This window comes from Trachemys scripta, chromosome 9 (genome assembly GCF_013100865.1).
Source record: "Trachemys scripta elegans isolate TJP31775 chromosome 9, CAS_Tse_1.0, whole genome shotgun sequence".
Classification (NCBI taxonomy): domain Eukaryota; kingdom Metazoa; phylum Chordata; order Testudines; family Emydidae; genus Trachemys; species Trachemys scripta.
The window spans coordinates 29043637-29062609 of NC_048306.1; the positions used below are offsets into that span (position 1 = coordinate 29043637).

Sequence of the window (18973 nt, forward strand, 5' to 3'; positions counted from 1 at the left end):
CGTTTTCTTTCCCACATTTTTTGTTTGTTTGTTTGTTTGTTTGTTTGGTCAGACGCTGTCCTTCGTTTTCCCGTTAGTTTCTTTACCTCAGCTGGAAAATATTGTCGCCAAACCCCATTATGTTTTAGGTGTGACTCTGAGCCCCTGCAGCGTGTGAATGAGCGTATTGTGTTGCTACCTAATCTTTTAAAGTTGAAACTTAGATGGCGAACTCCTGGGGAACGGCCAGGCTATTAGAAATGAAGCTCAAAACCTGATTGCAGTCTCTCGGAAAGAAACGTTGAGCTCGTTGCATCGGCGCGCTTCATATTCAAATCTGACAGGGAGGCTCTGATGAGCGGCGTCTCTAGCCCCGCCCACCGTCTCTCACGCTCAGGGGGTGGAGTGCCAGGCCAGCCCCAGAGGCCCCGCGGAAGAAGAGCACTGGTTTGGCCTCCTCGCTTGCCGTACGAACTCGTTGCTGGGGGACAGGACAGGAGGAGGGTCACTAAAATGGCGGCTAAGGTGAGCGTCCGTCCCCGCTCCACCTGCCCTAGGGCGGGGGCAGCGGTTCTGGCCCCGGGACACGTTATAGGCGAGAGCAGATCGGGTGGGGACAGCAATTCCCTCCGATTCCCTCCCACCGCCGTTGTCTGCCCCCAGTTCTCCCCTCAGGGCCACGGGAGGCGTCCTCCTGCCAGGGATCCTAGCCGGCCTGCTCCGCCGACACTTCCCCTCGGGGTTCCTGGCTGCGCAGGGAGCCGGACGCTCCTTCCTACGGTGCTGCGGGGCGGGATCCCCAATCGACAGGGGCGTGCGGCTGGGAGGGGCATTGCCATTGCCCTGGCTGGTCTGCACGGCAGTGGCCGGGGATGTTCTCTGAGCCTCCAGCATGGGCAGAAGAGGCACATGGGGGCTAGGTCGTACCGATGGCCCAGAGCCTGTGCCCGGGTGGAGTACCCACCATGGAGACTATGGGGCTCTGCAGTGTAGGCCGCGCAGACGGCGTGACATGCGTCTGTGTAGTCATAGTCACCTCACTTCTTCATTGGCTGTCTCCCCCTTGGCCACTTGTAGTCCCTGCCTTACGGTGGTTAATGTTGTCTCGATGACAGCTGTGTGGGGTTCAGTATTGGAGACTTGTCCTGCTCATTCATGATTAAGAGTACGATTTTGTCATGGGCATTTTTAGTAAAAGTCACAGGCAATAAACAAAAATTCACGGAAGCAGTGACCTGTCCCTGACTCTTACTAAAAATGTCCATGACAAAATGGGAAGAGGAGGGTCCAGCCCCCTGCCCTGCTGTGGCTGGGAGTTGCAACCCCTGCTCAGTGGCTGGGAGGGACCCCTGCTGTGGCTGAGGAGCTGCAGGGGATTCCCCATTGCCCATGGGGACTGGGGAGCTCCAGGGGATTCCCCCTCTTCCCTCCCTTCCCCCCTCCCCCTCAGCTGGGGAACTGCAGGGTGCCTGCCATTTCCGGTGGCAGGGTTATCCTGCATCTCCCAGCCACCATGGGCGGTGGGGGTACCCTGAAGCTCCCAGCGGCTGTGGGCTGAAGTCATGGAGGTCTGCAAAAGTCATGGATTCTGTGACCAAATCATAGCCTTACTCATGATTACCTGTGTATCTCTTAGGGTGTGCCAAAAATATCTGTTGGAGTCACTGAGTCACATTTTTTTTTCTTGACATTTTAAAATGTGACTCTGCTTCTAGGTGTCTTGTATTCACCTAGAAGCAGAGTCACATTTTATAGCCATAGGGAAATACTGGCTTTCCTCTTATGTTCTGTTTAAAAATGCATTGAATGCAGCATTTGTACACACACCAATTTTAAATATTAGTGATTTTAAAAATAAGTTGACCAAGTCATTTCAGATAATCTCCCCCCCTGCCCCCCATTGCCATAAGAAAAGAAAAATGAAATTCAACATCCTTATATTGCATCATTCGACCAAAGCCCAATTAAATGGCTAGTGAAAACCAATGTTATAGTTTTTTCCCTATGAATGCTTGTATACTAACTTTACAATAAAAAGATACCTCCTCTGATCGTGCACACCTCTATGTATATACTTAAATTGGTTTTAAGATATTGGGTGCTAAAATCATGTCACAGAGTGAAGTGGGGGAATTAAGATGTCCTTAAAAATGTTATTTAAGGTCTAGTGTTTAATGGCTGATCAGGTGTGAAAGCAATAGGTGTCAAATACAAATGTAAGCCCTAGATCCTGCAGTATATTGCATGGGGATGGACTGCTATGTCCACATGGAGCCCCTTTGACTTCAGTGTGGGTTGCATGTGGGTGCCGCAGACTCTTCTTCTGTCTATGTCTATGGCTCAGCTCCTAAGGACTAATACTCCTAGGGCATTTTTAAAGAAAATTACCTACCAATTAAAACATCACCCTTCATAAGTGGGTAAGGATCTGATTCTTGAGTGTGAAGTTTGAATCTACCACTACTGTGCCAACAAAGTCTGAGGCACTAAGGAAGAACGTAAAACATATTAATTTTTTGATTAAAGAGCAGAAAGACTCCTTCAGTTTTCAAATTCTCCAAAAAATAATTCTACCCTCCTTTATAAACATTCCAATTTGTATGAAAATCAGTTACTTCTATCAAAACTTAGAGCAGGGGTCTCAAACATGCAGCCCATGGAGTTATTTGCTGCGGCCCACCAAGTTCCCCCCTTTTCCCCCCATGTTATTTCCTGCAGCTGTCAAGCTCCCCTCACCCGCTGCCCTCCCGTTCCCGCTCCTCTGCCTACCTCCAGGTGCTTCCCGCCACCAAACAGCTGTTTGGTGGTGCTTTGCGCTTTCCAGGAGGGAGTCGCGTGCTCAGAGGAGGAGGCAGAGAAGAGGCAGGGCAGGGGTGGGGATTTGGGGAAGGGGTAGGAAAAGGTGGGTGGGGCGGGGCCTCATGGAAGGAGTGGAGTGGAGGTGGGACAGTGATGCAGCCCTCAGACCAACGTACTAATCCTCATGTGGCCCTCGTGGTCATTTGAGTTTGAGATCCCTGACTTAGAGAGCAATACAAAATAGAGCTTAGAACAATGTCTAAACCTAACCATTAAGTGGAGTTGAGACAGAAGCTTCCATAATGAAATCATAGATTCATAGATTATATGACTGGAAGGGACCTCGAGAGGTCATCGAGTCCAGTCCCCTGCCCACATGGCAGGACCAAATACTGTCTAGACCATCCCTGATAGACATTTATCTAACCTACTCTTAAATATCTCCAGAGACGGAGATTCCACAACCTCCCTAGGCAATTTGTTCCAGTGTTTAACCACCCTGACAGTTAGGAACTTTTTCCTAATGTCCAACCTAGACCTCCCTTGCTGCAGTTTAAACCCATTGTTTCTGGTTCTATCCTTAGAGGCTAAGGTGAACAAGTTCTCTCCCTCCTCCTTATGACACCCTTTTAGATACCTGAAAACTGTTGTCATGTCCCCTCTCAGTCTTCTCTTTTCCAAACTAAACAAACCCAATTCTTTCAGCCTTCCTTCATAGGTCATGTTCTCAAGACCTTTAATCATTCTTGTTGCTCTTCTTTGGACCCTTTCCAATTTCTCCACATCTTTTTTTAAAATGCGGCGCCCAGAACTGGACACAATACTCCAGCTGAGGCCTAACCAGAGCAGAGTAGAGCGGAAGAATGACTTCTCGTGTCTTGCTCACAACACACCTGTTAATACATCCCAGAATCATGTTTGCTTTTTTTGCAACAGCATCACACTGTTGACTCATATTTAGCTTGTGGTCCACTATAACCCTTAGATCCCTTTCTGCTGTACTCCTTCATAGACAGTCTTTTCCCATTCTGTATGTGTGAAATTGATTTTTTCCTTCCTAAGTGGAGCACTTTGCATTTGTCTTTGTTAAACTTTATCCTGTTTAACTCAGACCATTTCTCCAATTTGTCCAGATCACTTTGAATTATGACCCGGTCCTCCAAAGTAGTTGCAATCCCTCCCAGTTTGGTATCATCCGCAAACTTAATAAGCGTACTTTCTATGCCAATATCTAAGTCGTTGATGAAGATATTGAACAGAGCCGGTCCCAAAACAGACCCCTGCGGTACCCCACTCGTTACGCCTTTCCAGCAGGATTGGGAACCATTAATAACAACTCTCTGAGTACGGTTATCCAGCCAGTTATGCACCCACCTCATAGTAGCCCCATCTAAATTGTATTTGCCTAGTTTATCGATAAGAATATCATGCGAGACTGTATCAAATGCCTTACTAAAGTCTAGGTATACCACATCCACCGCTTCACCCTTATCCACAAGGCTCGTTATCCTATCAAAGAAAGCTATCAGATTGGTTTGACATGATTTGTTCTTTACAAATCCATCCTGGCTGTTCCCTATCACCTTACCACCTTCCAAGTGTTTGCAGATGATTTCCTTAATTACTTGCTCCATTATCTTCCCTAGCACAGAAGTTAAACTAACTGGTCTGTAGTTTCCTGGGTTGTTTTTATTTCCCTTTTTATAGATGGGCACTATATTTGCCCTTTTCCAGTCTTCTGGAATCTCTCCCGTCTCCCATGACTTTCCAAAGATAATAGCTAGAGGCTCAGATACCTCCTCTATTAGCTCCTTGAGTATTCTAGGATGCATTTCATCAGGCCCAGGTGACTTGCAGGCATCTAACTTTTCTAAGTGATTTTTAACTTGTTCTTTTTTTATTTTATCCGCTAAACCTACCCCCTTCCCATTAGTATTCACTATGTTAGGCATTCCTTCAGACTTCTCGGTGAAGACCGAAACAAAGAAGTCATTAAGCATCTCTGCCATTTCCAAGTTTCCTGTTACTGTTTCTCCCTCTTCACTAAGCAGTGGGCCTACCCTGTCTTTGGTCTTCCTCTTGCTTCTAAATCATGGAGCATCATAACAGCCTGTAAAGGAGATAAAGTATTCTAATGCTGTGTTGTTGTTGTTTTTTTAAATTGAGGTAAAGTGACACGACCAACGTATAACAAGACAATGGCATCTCTGGGTATAGACCCAGGAGTCCTGATTTCTAGAAATTTAACTCAACCAGTAGATACACATTCTAAGTGGAGGACAGGAATAAAGTTATCAATTGATGCACTATTCTATATAATTAGTAATGCTGATGTTCTTGCATCATAGATGATTAACAAAGAGTATTTCCTGATACCCCACATTTTTTTTCCTTTTACTAAATTACTTCATGTATGCTCTGTCCTTAATAATAGAACATACATGGCCTGTCATAATGTTCCCTTGTCACAAGTATACAAAAGATTCTCTTTTGAATTGCAAAGGTAAACTAAAAGTTGAAATAAAGGTTTTAAAACAGTAAAAATATCAAAGTGATTCTGAAAATTCTTAGAGGCTTAGGGCTCATTTCTCTCTAAACACTTTCTATGTTTTACTCAAATGGAAGAAAACAGGAATTTTAAGAGAACTTAGAAATACTATTTGCTATTTTGGAATCAGATCCTTGATACTTTTGACAGGCAGGTTTCATTTAATGGATTATTATTTTTTAAATTTTGTTATTGAGAAAATTGAAAAGAAAAAATCCTCTATATTAAAAATATAATACCTGCATCTTGTCAGCCATGTTTCGTATAATCGTATCTAGCCTTTAAATGATATTTACTATTAATAAAACTTGAAGCAAAGTACACTTACTTATTGAAGGAACTGTGGGAGGAAATGAACTTACAATATGCAGTCTGTTACTTAATGGGAATGTAATCTGACATCTGATTGTAACTGAGGCGCTTTGCTTCAATGGAGTTATTCCAGATTGACATCAGTAAAGCTTTGATTACCCTTCCCCTCTCAAGGGTAGAGTTCCAGCTATTAGCTAGCCCCTTTTATCTGCTCAGTAGGATTGGTTTCTGCTCTCTGAGGGCTGCTAGCCTTGCTTCTTGACAAAAGTGAAGTGGTGTCTGATTAAAATATGAAAAAAGATTGAAAAGAAAATTAGTTTTTTTAATTATGTTTTTTACAGTCCTTTTCATCTTCACATTTTGCAGATGTTGACTAAATTAATCCCCATAACACCCCCACAAGATAGGTGAACTCAAAGCAGAGGTTAAGAACTTGATCATGCAAGATGCTGATACTTTGCAGAGTCAGACCCAATATGCCTTGCCCAAAGCTACAGAAGAAATCATTCTAAGAGCCAGGTTTGGCACTCCAAAGTTCCTGGCTCCCACTCATATGTTGAAATAACTAGACTGCAACCTTTTTACTTTGAAATTAGAATGCAGAGTACAGTGATGTATTAAGAAATTACAAACATTATTCTGATAAAATGCTTGATAAGTAAATAACAAATGGACTATCAGTAAATTTAAGACCTGTCCATATGCCATTGAGCAAGTATAATCACACATAATTTTACCAATAAGATTCTGTTTCACACCATGGCCATTCCCACCTGTTATGCATGCCCTGTGCAGCTTGACTTTTACTTAATTTAAAAGAGATGTACAGTACCATGGAATAACTATAGCATTTCACATAACGTATTCACTTTGCATTCATAAAAGTATACAAACAAGATTAATATTTTTATGACTAGCCTATAAGTAAAATAGAAATTGATTCCTTATAAATAGTTGAAGTAATGTTTGGAAGATGCAATTATACATAAGAAAACATGACATTAAAACATGCTATATTATAAGTAACTAAATTAATGTTTTAAATACATTCAATATATTGTAGACAACAGATGTTAAATGCTGCATAATTTTAAATGAGACATAAACCATACCTAAAGGCCTTTCCTAGTCTTCCATTCAGGTGTGCAAACAAATGTGTGCACACTTTCTTCAGTACAAGCATGAATCAAACTGTTGAATAGGTTTTGTACCTGCTCATGTGCAAGGGTGGTTTGCCCCTACAAAATAATTGAAGCAAATGTGTGCACACATGCTTGCACCCTTACTGTGCATATTCATACAGGTTGAGTCAATGGGATGAAAATCAGGTTTGTTACCTAAAATTCAGTTAAGATGCTTTTTCTTAAAAAGGATCTGTGTACAGCTAGCTTGTGTAGATGGGTTGTGTTGTCTCAATAGTATTTGGTATATGAATATGACTGAGGTGCAAAGTCTGCTTATGTGACTGTTCAGTGGTGCTTTGTGGAAGGATCCACATTAAATCATAAGAATGGCCATAGTGGGTCAGATCAGTGGTCCATCTCGTCTAGTATCCTGTCTGTCTTTCTGCAGTGGCCAGTGTCAGATGCTTCAAAGGGAATGAATAGAACGGCAATTATCAACTGAGCTATCCCTTGTTGTCCAGTTACATATTCTGGCAGTCAGAGGTTTAGGGATACCCAGAGCATGGGGTTCCATCACTGACTGTCTTAGCTAATAGCCATTAATGGACCTATCCTCCATAACCTTGGAGCATCGGTGCTCTTAAAGTTTGCTCTACCTTCTTATTTGTTTCCATATGGAATTCAAGATGTTGGTTTGAATCACAGAACGCTAAATCAATGGTTCTCAACCAGGGGTCTGGGAGGCCACAAGCAGGTTTCAGGGGGTCCGCCAAGCAGGGCTAGCGTTTTAGACTCGCTGGGGCCCAGGGCAGAAAGCCACAGTCCTACCCCATGGGGCTGAAGCCCAGGGCCCTGAGCCCTGCCACCTGGGGCTGAAGCTGAAGCCTGAGCAATGTAGCTTTGCGGGGGCCCTCTGGCATGGGGCTCCAGGCAATTGCCCTGCTTGCTACCCCCTAACACCAGCTCTGGCTTTTATATGCAGAAAACCAGTTATTGTGACATAAGTGGGCCATGGAGTTTTATAGAATGTTGGGGGGGGCCTCAGAAAGAAAAAGGTTGAGAATCCCAGCCCTAAATGATCTGGCGCTCTGAGAACAGTAGAAGAACACAAACTTTCAGTCCCTTGGTTAACCTGGCTAGGATTGTAACGGAAGGTCTCTTGATTTCTGCTTCTTCTGATCCTCTGACTTTCCTATTATCCCAGGATATTTAGGAGTGAAAAGATTACAAGGGTGTTTGGGAGCAGCATGTACTACTAATCTAGATGGATTATTGTTCATGCTAAAGTCTTTCACTTTTTATTAATTTACCTTCTATAATATTTGTCAGATATTGTGCAGACACACAGAACATGTGGATATGCATAGTTTGAGAATTCAGATATGTAAATACTATGTTGGCAGATGAAGATTCATTATAAAGGAAAACATTTGCTTTGAATTTTCCTTTTATTTGTCAAAGATCCATATAAGAATGATAACTTTTCAGTTTTTGTCAGTAGACAATGTGCCTCTGACTTTATTTTTCCAACACAGCTTCCAATTTTGCAGGTGTGCTGTGGTAATTACATATCTAAAGGCTGTCATGTTCACCTGAGGTTAGACTCCAATTTTGCATCTGGAATTTTCTGAATGTAAAATCCTCTGGGCCAAATTTTGTGTGTGTGCGTGCGCGGTGCATCTTTCATGGAAGTCAGAGGGTGATATGTGATTGTGTGTAAAGGCAGAATTTGGCCCAGAGTTCTGTTTTCTTTATTTAAAAGAAAAAGTTAATGTACAGGATGGATTGATTAAAATCAGTGATTTAAATCACTGATTTTAATCTTGTTTAGTATTAGTATTTTTTTTGCTATTTTCCTAAAGAAGCTGATTCATAACAATTAAAACACATTGATTTGCAGCTAAATATAGATTTTACACTAAATGTGTGCTTCTTTTTGCTGACTATATACATATTTATTTAAGCCATTTGATTGCTTACATTTATTTGGATTCTTAATTTTCACACTTTTATAATGTTTGAAAATGTTGAAGGATGCATTTCTTATTTACTAGCTGATTACCGGTAATTGTTTTACTAGTGTTTTGTGTCAAGCTCTATTTGGATGGAAATTCAATTTAAGTGCACAAAAACAGCATTTTAAAATGTTTTTATTTGTTTAAAAAAACTCCTGGATACATTAAACCAGGGGTTGGCAACGTTTGGCCCGCACCACTTCCCGCCGCCCCCATTGGCCCGAGATGGCGAATCGCGGCCAGCGGGGGCCACGATCGGCTGAACCTGCTGCGTCAGCAGGTAAATAAACGGGCCCGGCCCGCCAGGGTGCTTACCCTGGCGAGCCGCATGCCAAAGGTTGCCAACCCCTGCATTAAACAAAAATTATCAAAAGATGTTTTGAATTTAAAACTAAGGAAGTATTACATGTTAGTGAACTAAACAGTTTGTGGTCACCATGCCTTTCAGGATTTTAGAACTAGCAGATCTCATCCTCTCACACCTTGTTTTTTTGCTTTTTTTTGCTTTGTTTTGCTTTTTTTTTTTTTTTTTTTCTTCCAACTCCCACTAATTTCTTAACTTCGAATTTGTCATTGAACTAGCTGAATAAATGGAATGAAGAAAATACTCACTCTGCCTCTGTAGAAGAGGCTATTACTGTTAAAAGCTTGTTTAGCACTCCAGCAAATTCTGGTTCCAAGTGCTCAGCCAGGGACTTCTACCAGATCAGTGGTTTGGCTTTCTTTAAAACTTGGCAACAAATGTATTGCTTAATACTGTTTGTTTTTATTGATTTTTATTACAGTATAGTAAGTTTAGGTCTTAAAACAGGTCATAATTTCAAATTTAATTTAAATGGGTTTATTTTTAAAAGGAAACTTGTATTTAATAAAATCTGATTTAAGATTAAAAAATCCATTATTTTTTTATTTTGGAATTGATTTTTATCCACCCTGTTAATGTATTTTTGAAGAGCCTGTCACCATAGTATTTAGGCATGTCCTATCTATGGCTTATATGTGTCTGTGTATTTTTTTTTTTTTCATGGAGTAGATTGAATGCATTGACTGTAGGCGCTCTTAGAGGTTAGCTCTTAGTTTACTGTCCTAACCAGAGGGCCTGAGGTAGTGTGGTGTGCAAGGACTACTTGAATGCATGGTAAATAAGCTGCCGATCTGTCTAGCTCATTGTTTGTTCTCCTGTCTCTGCCACTCCCAATTCCTGTAAAATTTGCTCTCTTCCACATGTACTGCTGGTGTCCATATGCGCTGTATGAAGATGGGAACATCATGAGACATTCTGAATCGATTTGCCTTCAAAAACACAACTGCTGTTGGTAAAATAATAATAAATCATATCATTTGTTTCATTGCACTGTAGTTATGAAGAAACCCAAACAGACCTCATATGGGTGTGGAATAACATCTTCACTCTGTTGCTCCCCTGAGATACTTTCAAAAGGATAAGGCGTTGTGAAGTGTTAGTTTTTTGTTGTTGTTGTTCCGTTTCCCTCCCTCCAAGGCCACTCACTACTCTGCAATTGATCAAATTGTGGAATCCCTGTTTAAAGCAGCAAGATACCTGCATAGAGTTTGAAGCTGGAATATGGTTGTATGTTATAGAAAACTAAGTGGTCATGGAAGGCATCTATGCTTGATATCAAAGATATGCAACTTTAAGAAGAGTTCACCTATGTGAAATTACGACCCATGCAACGGTTGCTAAAATTAGACATATCTTGAGCTGGTTGTTAAGTACTGGTTTTGTGAGAGAAAGCTGCTGAAGGCAACTTTATTAAAGACAGACACTCTTTTAGGAATTCAGTGTAACCTGCTTATTTGAGTCTTTTATGTTTTTTCACTTGAGATTTATCCCAACCTGCTGGATTTGTTTCCTTAGCTTTACACCACATTTTTGGAGGGAGAACTTCTCATTAAAACTCATGAAAACTTGACGAACAGTCTTCCAGGAGTCACATAAATGTGGAATATAGATTAAAGCATAATGGAGCCCTAAATCTTTGAGTAGTAAGCTACTGTATGCTTTGTAGTCCTGTAGCTCTTTAATTTTCATACTTTTTGCAGAATCTGTATTTTTGATCTCTGATATTATTTTCAACACTTGGAAGTAGATTGTTTGAAATGCAGAGACTTAAAGCCCAAATTATGTAGGTATATTTTGACAGCTTTATTATTATACTTTGATGTGTTTTACTCCAGTTCTATTACTGTAGAAATTATGCTTTTAGCAGAGTTTTTTCCTGGAAAATATAGCTATGCCAGAATTTTTCCATTTAAGCAAAATATCTGCTATTCATGGTTCTGTGACCAAAAATAATATCAAGACTGTTAGTCTGTTTTATAAAACTAGTTTAGTCCTTTGGGATGAGATGGCTGATCTGCTTTTTATTCATGTAAGAGACATCTAGAGCCCCATGTTTTTTGCAAATGCAAAATAACACAAAATGAAATAAAAACAACCTATAAAATGAGAACTTATCCTGCAGCAGCAGCTCCTGTCCCACAAGGCTGGGCCCAGTCCCCCATTCCAGGCTTTGTGACCTGGTGCACAGAGTCGCAGTACCACTCACTCAAATTTGGCCCATCTGACCCCCGCTCCACTGGTCATGAAGGAGAGGTGGCTGGGCCAAACTTGAGCAGCGCTGCAACCCTGTGTATCAGGTGGGGGTGGTGTCCCTAGCCTGTGTTTGCCAGAAGCTGGGAATGGGCGACAGGGGGATGGATCACTTGATGATTATTTGTCCTGTTCATTCCTTCTGGGACACCTGGCATTTGCCACTGTCGGAAGACAGGATATAGGGCTAGATGGACCTTTGGTCTGACTCAATATGGCTGCTCTGATGTTCTATGTTCTTATGCAATGCCTGGAGAAGGAGGCTAGGACAGGAGCCGTTGCTATGGGTTGAGTACAGGCAGGCTCACTCTGCAGACCCATCCTGCCCCCTGGGCACAGGACCCAACTACCTCCTCGCCATGGCTTCCCTCCGAGTCCCCTGGGAGTAGGACCCCAATCCCCCAGGGATTTCCCCCCATCTCCTCTCAGGGACAGGACCTGCCTCCCGAACCACCACCACCAGGGGGCAGGACCTGACCTGATACCTCCTCTGGGCTTCACCCACACATTTCCATAGGCAGGACCCTTTACCCTCCCCCAGGGAGCAGGACCTGATCCCCTCTGTCTTGCACCCCTCCCCCCTGGGGGGCCACCCAACCCTCTTCCCACAGGCCCCCAGAGGCAGGACTCACCACTGCTCCCAGCCCTCCCACAATAAAACAAAATCCCTCCCCCCCCCCCCAAAAAAAAGAATTTCATGCAGGCTAAGAAGAACATTGTGATATACTACACCAGGGGTCGGCAACGTTCGGCACGCGGCTCGCCCGGGCCAATGGGGGTGGCGAGAAGCGGCGCGGGCAAGCTATGTGCTGGCTGCGGCTTCTCGCCGCCCCCATTGGCCCGGGACGGCGAATCGCGGCCAGTGGGGGCCGCCATCGGCCAAACCTGCCGCGTCAGCAGGTAAATAAAACTGGCCCGGTCAGCCAGGGTGCTTACCCTGGCGAGCCGCGTGCCGAATGTTGCCGACCCCTGTACTACACAGTACTGATGTCTCCTTTTGCCAATCTTTCTGATTGTTTTCAGTGACCAGCTTTCAGTCTAGAATGCCAGTCACTGAGAAACTCCAGAACCAAAAATTCTGGCTCTGAATACCGTACAATTCTAGTGAAATCTGGATCCAGACTCACTCTGGATTCATCTCTAGAAAATAGTCTTTGAATCCATTCCTTTTATAAAGTGTTGCTTTAGGAACTATTAAAGGTTGTTTATTGTGAGCAATACCTGTTGCTGCTTTTCATTTATGGCCTGATTCGGTGTCCATTGAAGCCAGTGGGAAGATTTCCATTGACTTTATTTGGGTTGAATCAGATCCTTAGTAAAAAAATAAAAAAGATCACACAAAAATGCATTGCAGATATTGAGTAACTGAATTCTTATTCTAGAATTTCATGCTCTTCCATGACAAGGGATATTTTTCAATATAAAAATTGTTTAAAATGCATTTCTTGAAAGTTCTTGTGATTAGTGTTTTGAAATAGAATAAAACTCTGGCGTAAAATCAGACACAGACACTTTACTGATTTTTCTGAAATCCTTCTCCTGATTAACAACAAAATTCCAGTTTGATTTTTATGGCCTTGAGCTTGTGTACAGAAGGTTCCCTCTGTACTACTTTTTAACAAGTCTGCAAGAGCTGAAGAGACTTCATGATCATGCTTTCTTTCTGTCTTTAATAACTTATTATAGAAGATGTAAAATCCTAAAGAAACCAGAAAAAAATTGACTTTACCCATGTAATAGGAAAGTTCTAGGGCTCATTTGCATATCTTACTCCATTTCATCTTAATTGTTTTACTTTGTTTAAATTAACTATGCTTTGAAATTATCAATAAATTTTATTTTACTATGTTTGACCTAATTATCAGGCTTCAAGAGGAGGACAAACTAACCGGTGGATATGGTGAAGTCTCTTAAATGTAGCACAAGCGTGATGATGTTTTTTGCTTTTGTCATTTTGAGTCAATTATTTATAATAATTAAGTTATTGGACAGTAAAGTGGTGATTAGTTGCATTTTGTGAGTCATTGTACAGTTGTCTTTAATAGGCATCCAAAGTAAAGCAATTAGTGCATTCAAGAATTGGACTATTTTCACCATTCACTATATAAATCTTTCCTTTTTATTTTACCACAGTAAACGCAATGGTATACATGCTGAATTAAACAAAGCTAGCTTTATTTAATGAACAGTATCCTCCCTACACCCTTCTCACTTACGTTAATATTTAACTGTGGTTCCCCTTTTCCTATATTGCAACCTAGTATCACTGGTGCTGGAATAGAATGTCACAACTAAGACACATTCTGAGAATGTTCCACTGGTAATGATAAATACACCTCTACCTCGATATAACGCTGTCCTCGGGAGCCAAAAAATCTTACCGCGTTCTAGGTGAAACTGCGTTCTATTGAACTTGCTTTGATCTGCCGGAGTGCACAGCCCCGCCCCCCCGGAGCACTGCTTTACTACGTTATATCCGAATTCGTGTTTGTATCGGGTCGCGTTATATCGAGGTAGCGGTGTATAATAATAATAATGTAAAGAAAGTTTGTTTTAACATAGCATATCTTCAAATGGCTGAATAGAAATATGTATACACTTTTTTTAGAGGTACACATCCTTTCATAAATTATCTTCTGTATCTCAGACCAGGGCATTTTATTCCAGGACCTGTTATAACAAAAACAGTTATTCATGTGTTAATTGCTTTCTGTTTTGATAGTCTCCCTAAATCTTTACTCTCAAAACTTCACAAGGTTTCAGGAAGTGAGACCATATTATTTTCTCCACCACTACTACTCTGTCATTGGAACACAACTGAAAAAGGCTTACTGTTTTTTTTGTTTGTTTTTTAATTTCCTTGAGCTTTTACCATCCTTTAGCTCTCTAACCTTAAATCCTTCTTGCTCTCTCTGCTCACTATACATTTTTAACCTTTGCATTCTTCTTACATTTGTGCCTGCCTCATCTGCCTAGCAGCTCTCTTTACCTGTCTTCCCATACAGTGAGTCAATTCATGTCTTTATCTGTTGGCTTATTACTTCGCTTTTTGTTCTGGATATATTGATTCTTTCTAAAGTGGCTTGTGTAGCATACTATACAAAAATAGATTGTGCTGTATTGTAAGCACTGTGTTCTGTATTTGAATAAACAGTTGTCCAAGTTAATTAAAATTGTTGGCTTTGTGCTCACAGTCAATGTGAATTCTTAAACTGTTTTTCCAATAGCAGTTAAAAAAAATACTGTGGAGCAAATCCATGCTATTGAAAATAATTGTGTTGAATTATGCCATTTGAAATTCAAGACAACAAACAAGGAGTATGTACTATTAATTTATTTTAGGGAATTGAAATCAGACACTTTGCCACTACTCACAGTATCCAAGCAAGTATCAAATGTCTTAGTTGCCCACTTCATTTAAGTGGTCACCTACAGCATGTGTGAATCTCTTATGCTTAATGATCTGTTCCACCTTGTATTTATCTCAGACCCTTTGGTTACTTTCTTCGCACCTAAAGTGTAACTCAAAAGTTTGTTCCTTCCACCAACAGAAGTTGGTTCACTAAAAGATATTACCTCACCTACATTGTCTTTCAAATGTAGATGTCAGGAACACTGCATATTATGTTGTCATATTTTTCTTCATATTTATAAAGAATCAAAAATGTTTTTGGTGAAAGGCAGGACAGAGAGCAGACCCTCTTACAGAGTTGGGGAAAGTGACTGGTGGGAGAAAAGAAAATGGAGAAGTAAAAAGATCCAACACAAACAAAAGTATAGTAAATATTATAGCAGACAGTTTACAGTTAGGTGACAATGAAAGGATGCAATAATGAAAAAGAAAGGGAAAGAAAAGATACTTTAGATTTAGAGTTAAAATTGGTTAAATAATGTGTGCTGTTATAGTACCATCATGATCTAAACATTTCAGTTTTAGAATCTGAGTTCTTTTTGTTCCTTAGATATCTTTAGCTATCTTATATTATAAACACCTTGAGACACGGACAGTGTCATTTTATGTTTGTGCAGTACCCAACCCAATAAAGCCCCAGTCCTGATTGTATCCTTTACGTGCTACTGCAGTACAAATACTAAATAATAATACTCTTGATTATTAGAATATTCAGCTGTATTTGGACTTAAGAGGAGTGCAGTGTATATTTTTCAGAACAAATTGTCTTGCAGTTCTGCTCATATGATCATATCTATAAACAGTTTCATGATCTGGAGGAATGAGCATGAAATTGGAAGTCACACAATCCTAAATTCAAATCCTTGCTCTGTCATTGATTTGCTAATAAAAGGCAGCTTCTTCAAACCAGCAGTATTGTAGCTCACTGCATAGTGGTGTGAGAAGAAGAAATTTTGGCCAATGAGAGAAATCTCCTGTTCTTACAAATAATGTTATGGAAACAGAATAGAAAGGACCTCAGGCACTTGAAACATCCATACAGTAAATTGCATAGAACATAATTTACCTGAGCAGTCTAAAGGAGAAATCTGCCTTGTTTTGATTTGATCATGATGTTCTGGGATCTCTAAATATTTCAAACCTGAGTATTATGGCTTTCACTGATGTCATAGAAAAAGATATTGCTAGTTTTTCCTCTATCCATGATTTCTAGAGAGATGCTCAAGTCAGAAATACGTTTACTTGCAAATTATTGTAAAATCAGATTATGGGCTAACTAATAAAAGAGCAGTGCAGTATGAAAACTTCTATTAAGGCATTAATGACTGCCTCTCTTGTAGTATTTTGATGACTAATTGCAGTTTGTCACTGGCTTGTGTTATCAAACACATGCTAAATTTTACTTAATGTTAAATTCAGATCTACCTTACGATTAATCTAGTAGCCATAACACTGCTTTTATGTAGATCAAAATAATAGTCTTGAAAAATATATATATTTACAACAACTGAGAGCCTTGGGAGTATGGAAGGAACATTTTTCTGATGGTTTTCAGGAGTGACAGCAAAACTTTTGGGCCTTTGGGTGCTCTGCTGGGTGAATTCTCTTAAGCAGAAAACCAGTGATAGGTAGACTGTGGAAGTGGTACTAGAAGGTTACAGGCTCCACTGTTTTTCAAACTACTTTTCCATTAGTATAATATTGATGGTGCCTTGGGATACGGTCATGCATTATACCTTCAATTCTGGAAGAAAATTGATATGATTATTAAAAGTGGGGGCGGGGGAAAGAAAATAAATTAATTTTTAAAAAAATCAGGAACAAAAAGATGGAGTATTTAATTCACTTTCATGCCAGATTTCTGTTCGGTGTAGGAGGATGGGCATCAAGGAGTTGGTTACAGCTTTCCAATCCTGTGCTGCATTGCCCTTGTCTAATTTATACCACTAGCATAAGGCCTTTAAGGGTATGCCTACACAGGGATAAAAGCCCCACAGTATGGCTGTGGCTGACCTGGGTCAGCTGCAGGTATTTTTATCTTCATGTAGACATACTCTAGTGACCTTAAGCCAGTGGAGGATAGGTGTAGTTCTGCTAGGCTAAGCCCCATTTGTCCCTCTACTCCAGAAGTTGGGGAAAGGGTTGGCACAGGAGGTGGCTATGCTAGCAGAGAGTCTCGGGGGAATTTTCTGGCCAGAATATGCCACTTCATCCCAACCAAGCAGTGTAGAGCAGCCATAGCAGACCTGTGAAACTCCTATAGTAGAGTTTTAAAATAGTCAGCGAATGTCTATCGGGGTCAGCAACGTTCGGCAGGCGGCTCGGCAGGGTAAGCACCCTGGCGGGCCGGGCCAGTTTTATTTACCTGCTGACGTGGCAGGTTTGGCCGATCGCGGCCCCCACTGGCCGCGGTTCGCCGTCCTGGGCCAATGGGGGCGGCGAGAAGCGGCACGAGCGAGCGACGTGCTGGCCGCGGCTTCTCGCCGCCCCCATTGGCCCGGGACGGCGAACCGCGGCCAGTGGGGGCCACGATCGGCCAAACCTGCCACGTCAGCAGGTAAATAAAACTGGCCCGGCCCGCCAGGGTGCTTACCCTGGCGAGCCGCGTGCTGAACGTTGCCGACCCCTGTAGAGTCTATATTGTAGAAGAATGTACATGAATAAGATTGAACAGTGATTAATTATTCTTCATTAGACTGATTGGATCGTAAAATATAATGAGAGGGAAGATCTGTTTGTTCATCAGTCTGTTCTCTTGAAAAACACATCAGTTTCTTTTAAGATCAGATGTATTATCATTTTAAAGTTATGTTCTAAAAGTGATCATATAAAAATGACACTTCTTAATACAACAAACGTATTTGTGACTGTGTCTATGCCAGCATTTTTCTTCATGTTTCCCCACCATTACACTACTATAAAGTGGACAATAGCATTTTAACCAACATCCTAACCCTGCTCAGGTTAATCACATGGTGGTTAAATTGCTGGCAGCCTCCCTATACTAGTGCTACCATCTTTGGAAAAGTACTAGTGGAAATGCAACTGTGTGAAACTTTAAGAAAAGGGCTTGTACCGTATAGGTGAGGCTTTCTGTGTTCAGAGTCATAACTGAAGTCCTGTGCAGATACAAAATTTGTATCTGTATCTGCATCTGGTTCTCAATCCGCAAAAATGGTCCGCACATATCTGCAGATTTGCAGGGCTTTAGTCATAACTGCTGACTTTACTGATTACTGCTCCTTATTTTCATTAATCCTGTACAGTCAACACAATTTATGGGGATTTTGTTTTGGTTCATATTTATCAGACTCGTTCCAAATGAAACATCTCTGAGTGAACAAGAAAGAATGCATCTTGATTGTTGGTTTCCTGGTTGAATTAGCAAAACTGGCAGTTTTATATGTAAAATAATTTTTTTTTAAATGAAAAGATCTGATCTGGAATAGTTATAAGATAATAAAATTGAAACCCACTGATTCATTTTTACAAATGTAACCAAAACTCCAGGTCAGAATCTCCAAATGAATGCTACATTTACTGTTTGTTTTATTTCTTGCTGTACTCTGTATCCTTTGTATTGTGAAGATTTCTATTTTAGGGTACTATTATTTAAATATTATTTATGAAGTTGGTAGTGACGCTTTTTCATAATTAAGTTTGCATAACAATTTCCATTCTCATTTGCTTATAATGTTGCTCAAATTTTCCATGCTTGGTCTCTGCCTCAGGTGGAATTTTTATTAATTTTTTGAAGTTTCAGCAAAAATTCAGTTGTTTGCATATACTCAACAGAGCTTTGTAGAGGCTTTCACCTAATACCTCTTAATATTCCAGTTGGACTGAGCTCCCCAGGCCCGCAGAGCTTGAGCTCCAGACAGGACACAGCGACAGATGCCATCCCTTTGGCTTATGGCACAAAGTGCCAGGCTAGGAGCCAGGAGGAAACCATCTCTTCTAATTTCAGTTGTTCTGCTTGCTCGTGTTAATAATTTTGTGCACTTCACAGCCCTTATTATTGAGTAAGGGTTCATACCGCTAACTTAAGTATACTGTCCCTACATTTTACAGATGGAGTAAAATGCATTTTTGTAGGTCAAGTGATAGTCCTTTGTTTTTAGAGCTAGAGGCTCAAGATTTCAACCCCAGCTTTGTTTACTTCATCACACC

The 18973-nt window shown here is 41.0% G+C and overlaps 1 protein-coding gene across 3 annotated transcripts in view; it reads left to right on the forward strand.

Moving 5' to 3' along the window:
- The first annotated feature begins 333 nt into the window (after window positions 1-333).
- The window catches only part of APOOL (apolipoprotein O like), a 52643-nt gene continuing 34003 nt past the window's right edge, over window positions 334-18973 (forward strand). Inside the window, exon 1 of one of the 3 annotated variants that reach the window (XM_034781132.1) lies at window positions 334-504. In XM_034781132.1, coding sequence (XP_034637023.1) covers window positions 334-504 — 171 coding nt within the window. Of the gene's footprint in view, window positions 505-570; window positions 590-10041; window positions 10094-18973 lie in introns of those variants that run through there. The other 2 variants (XM_034781134.1, XM_034781133.1) reach the window with 2 other exon arrangements.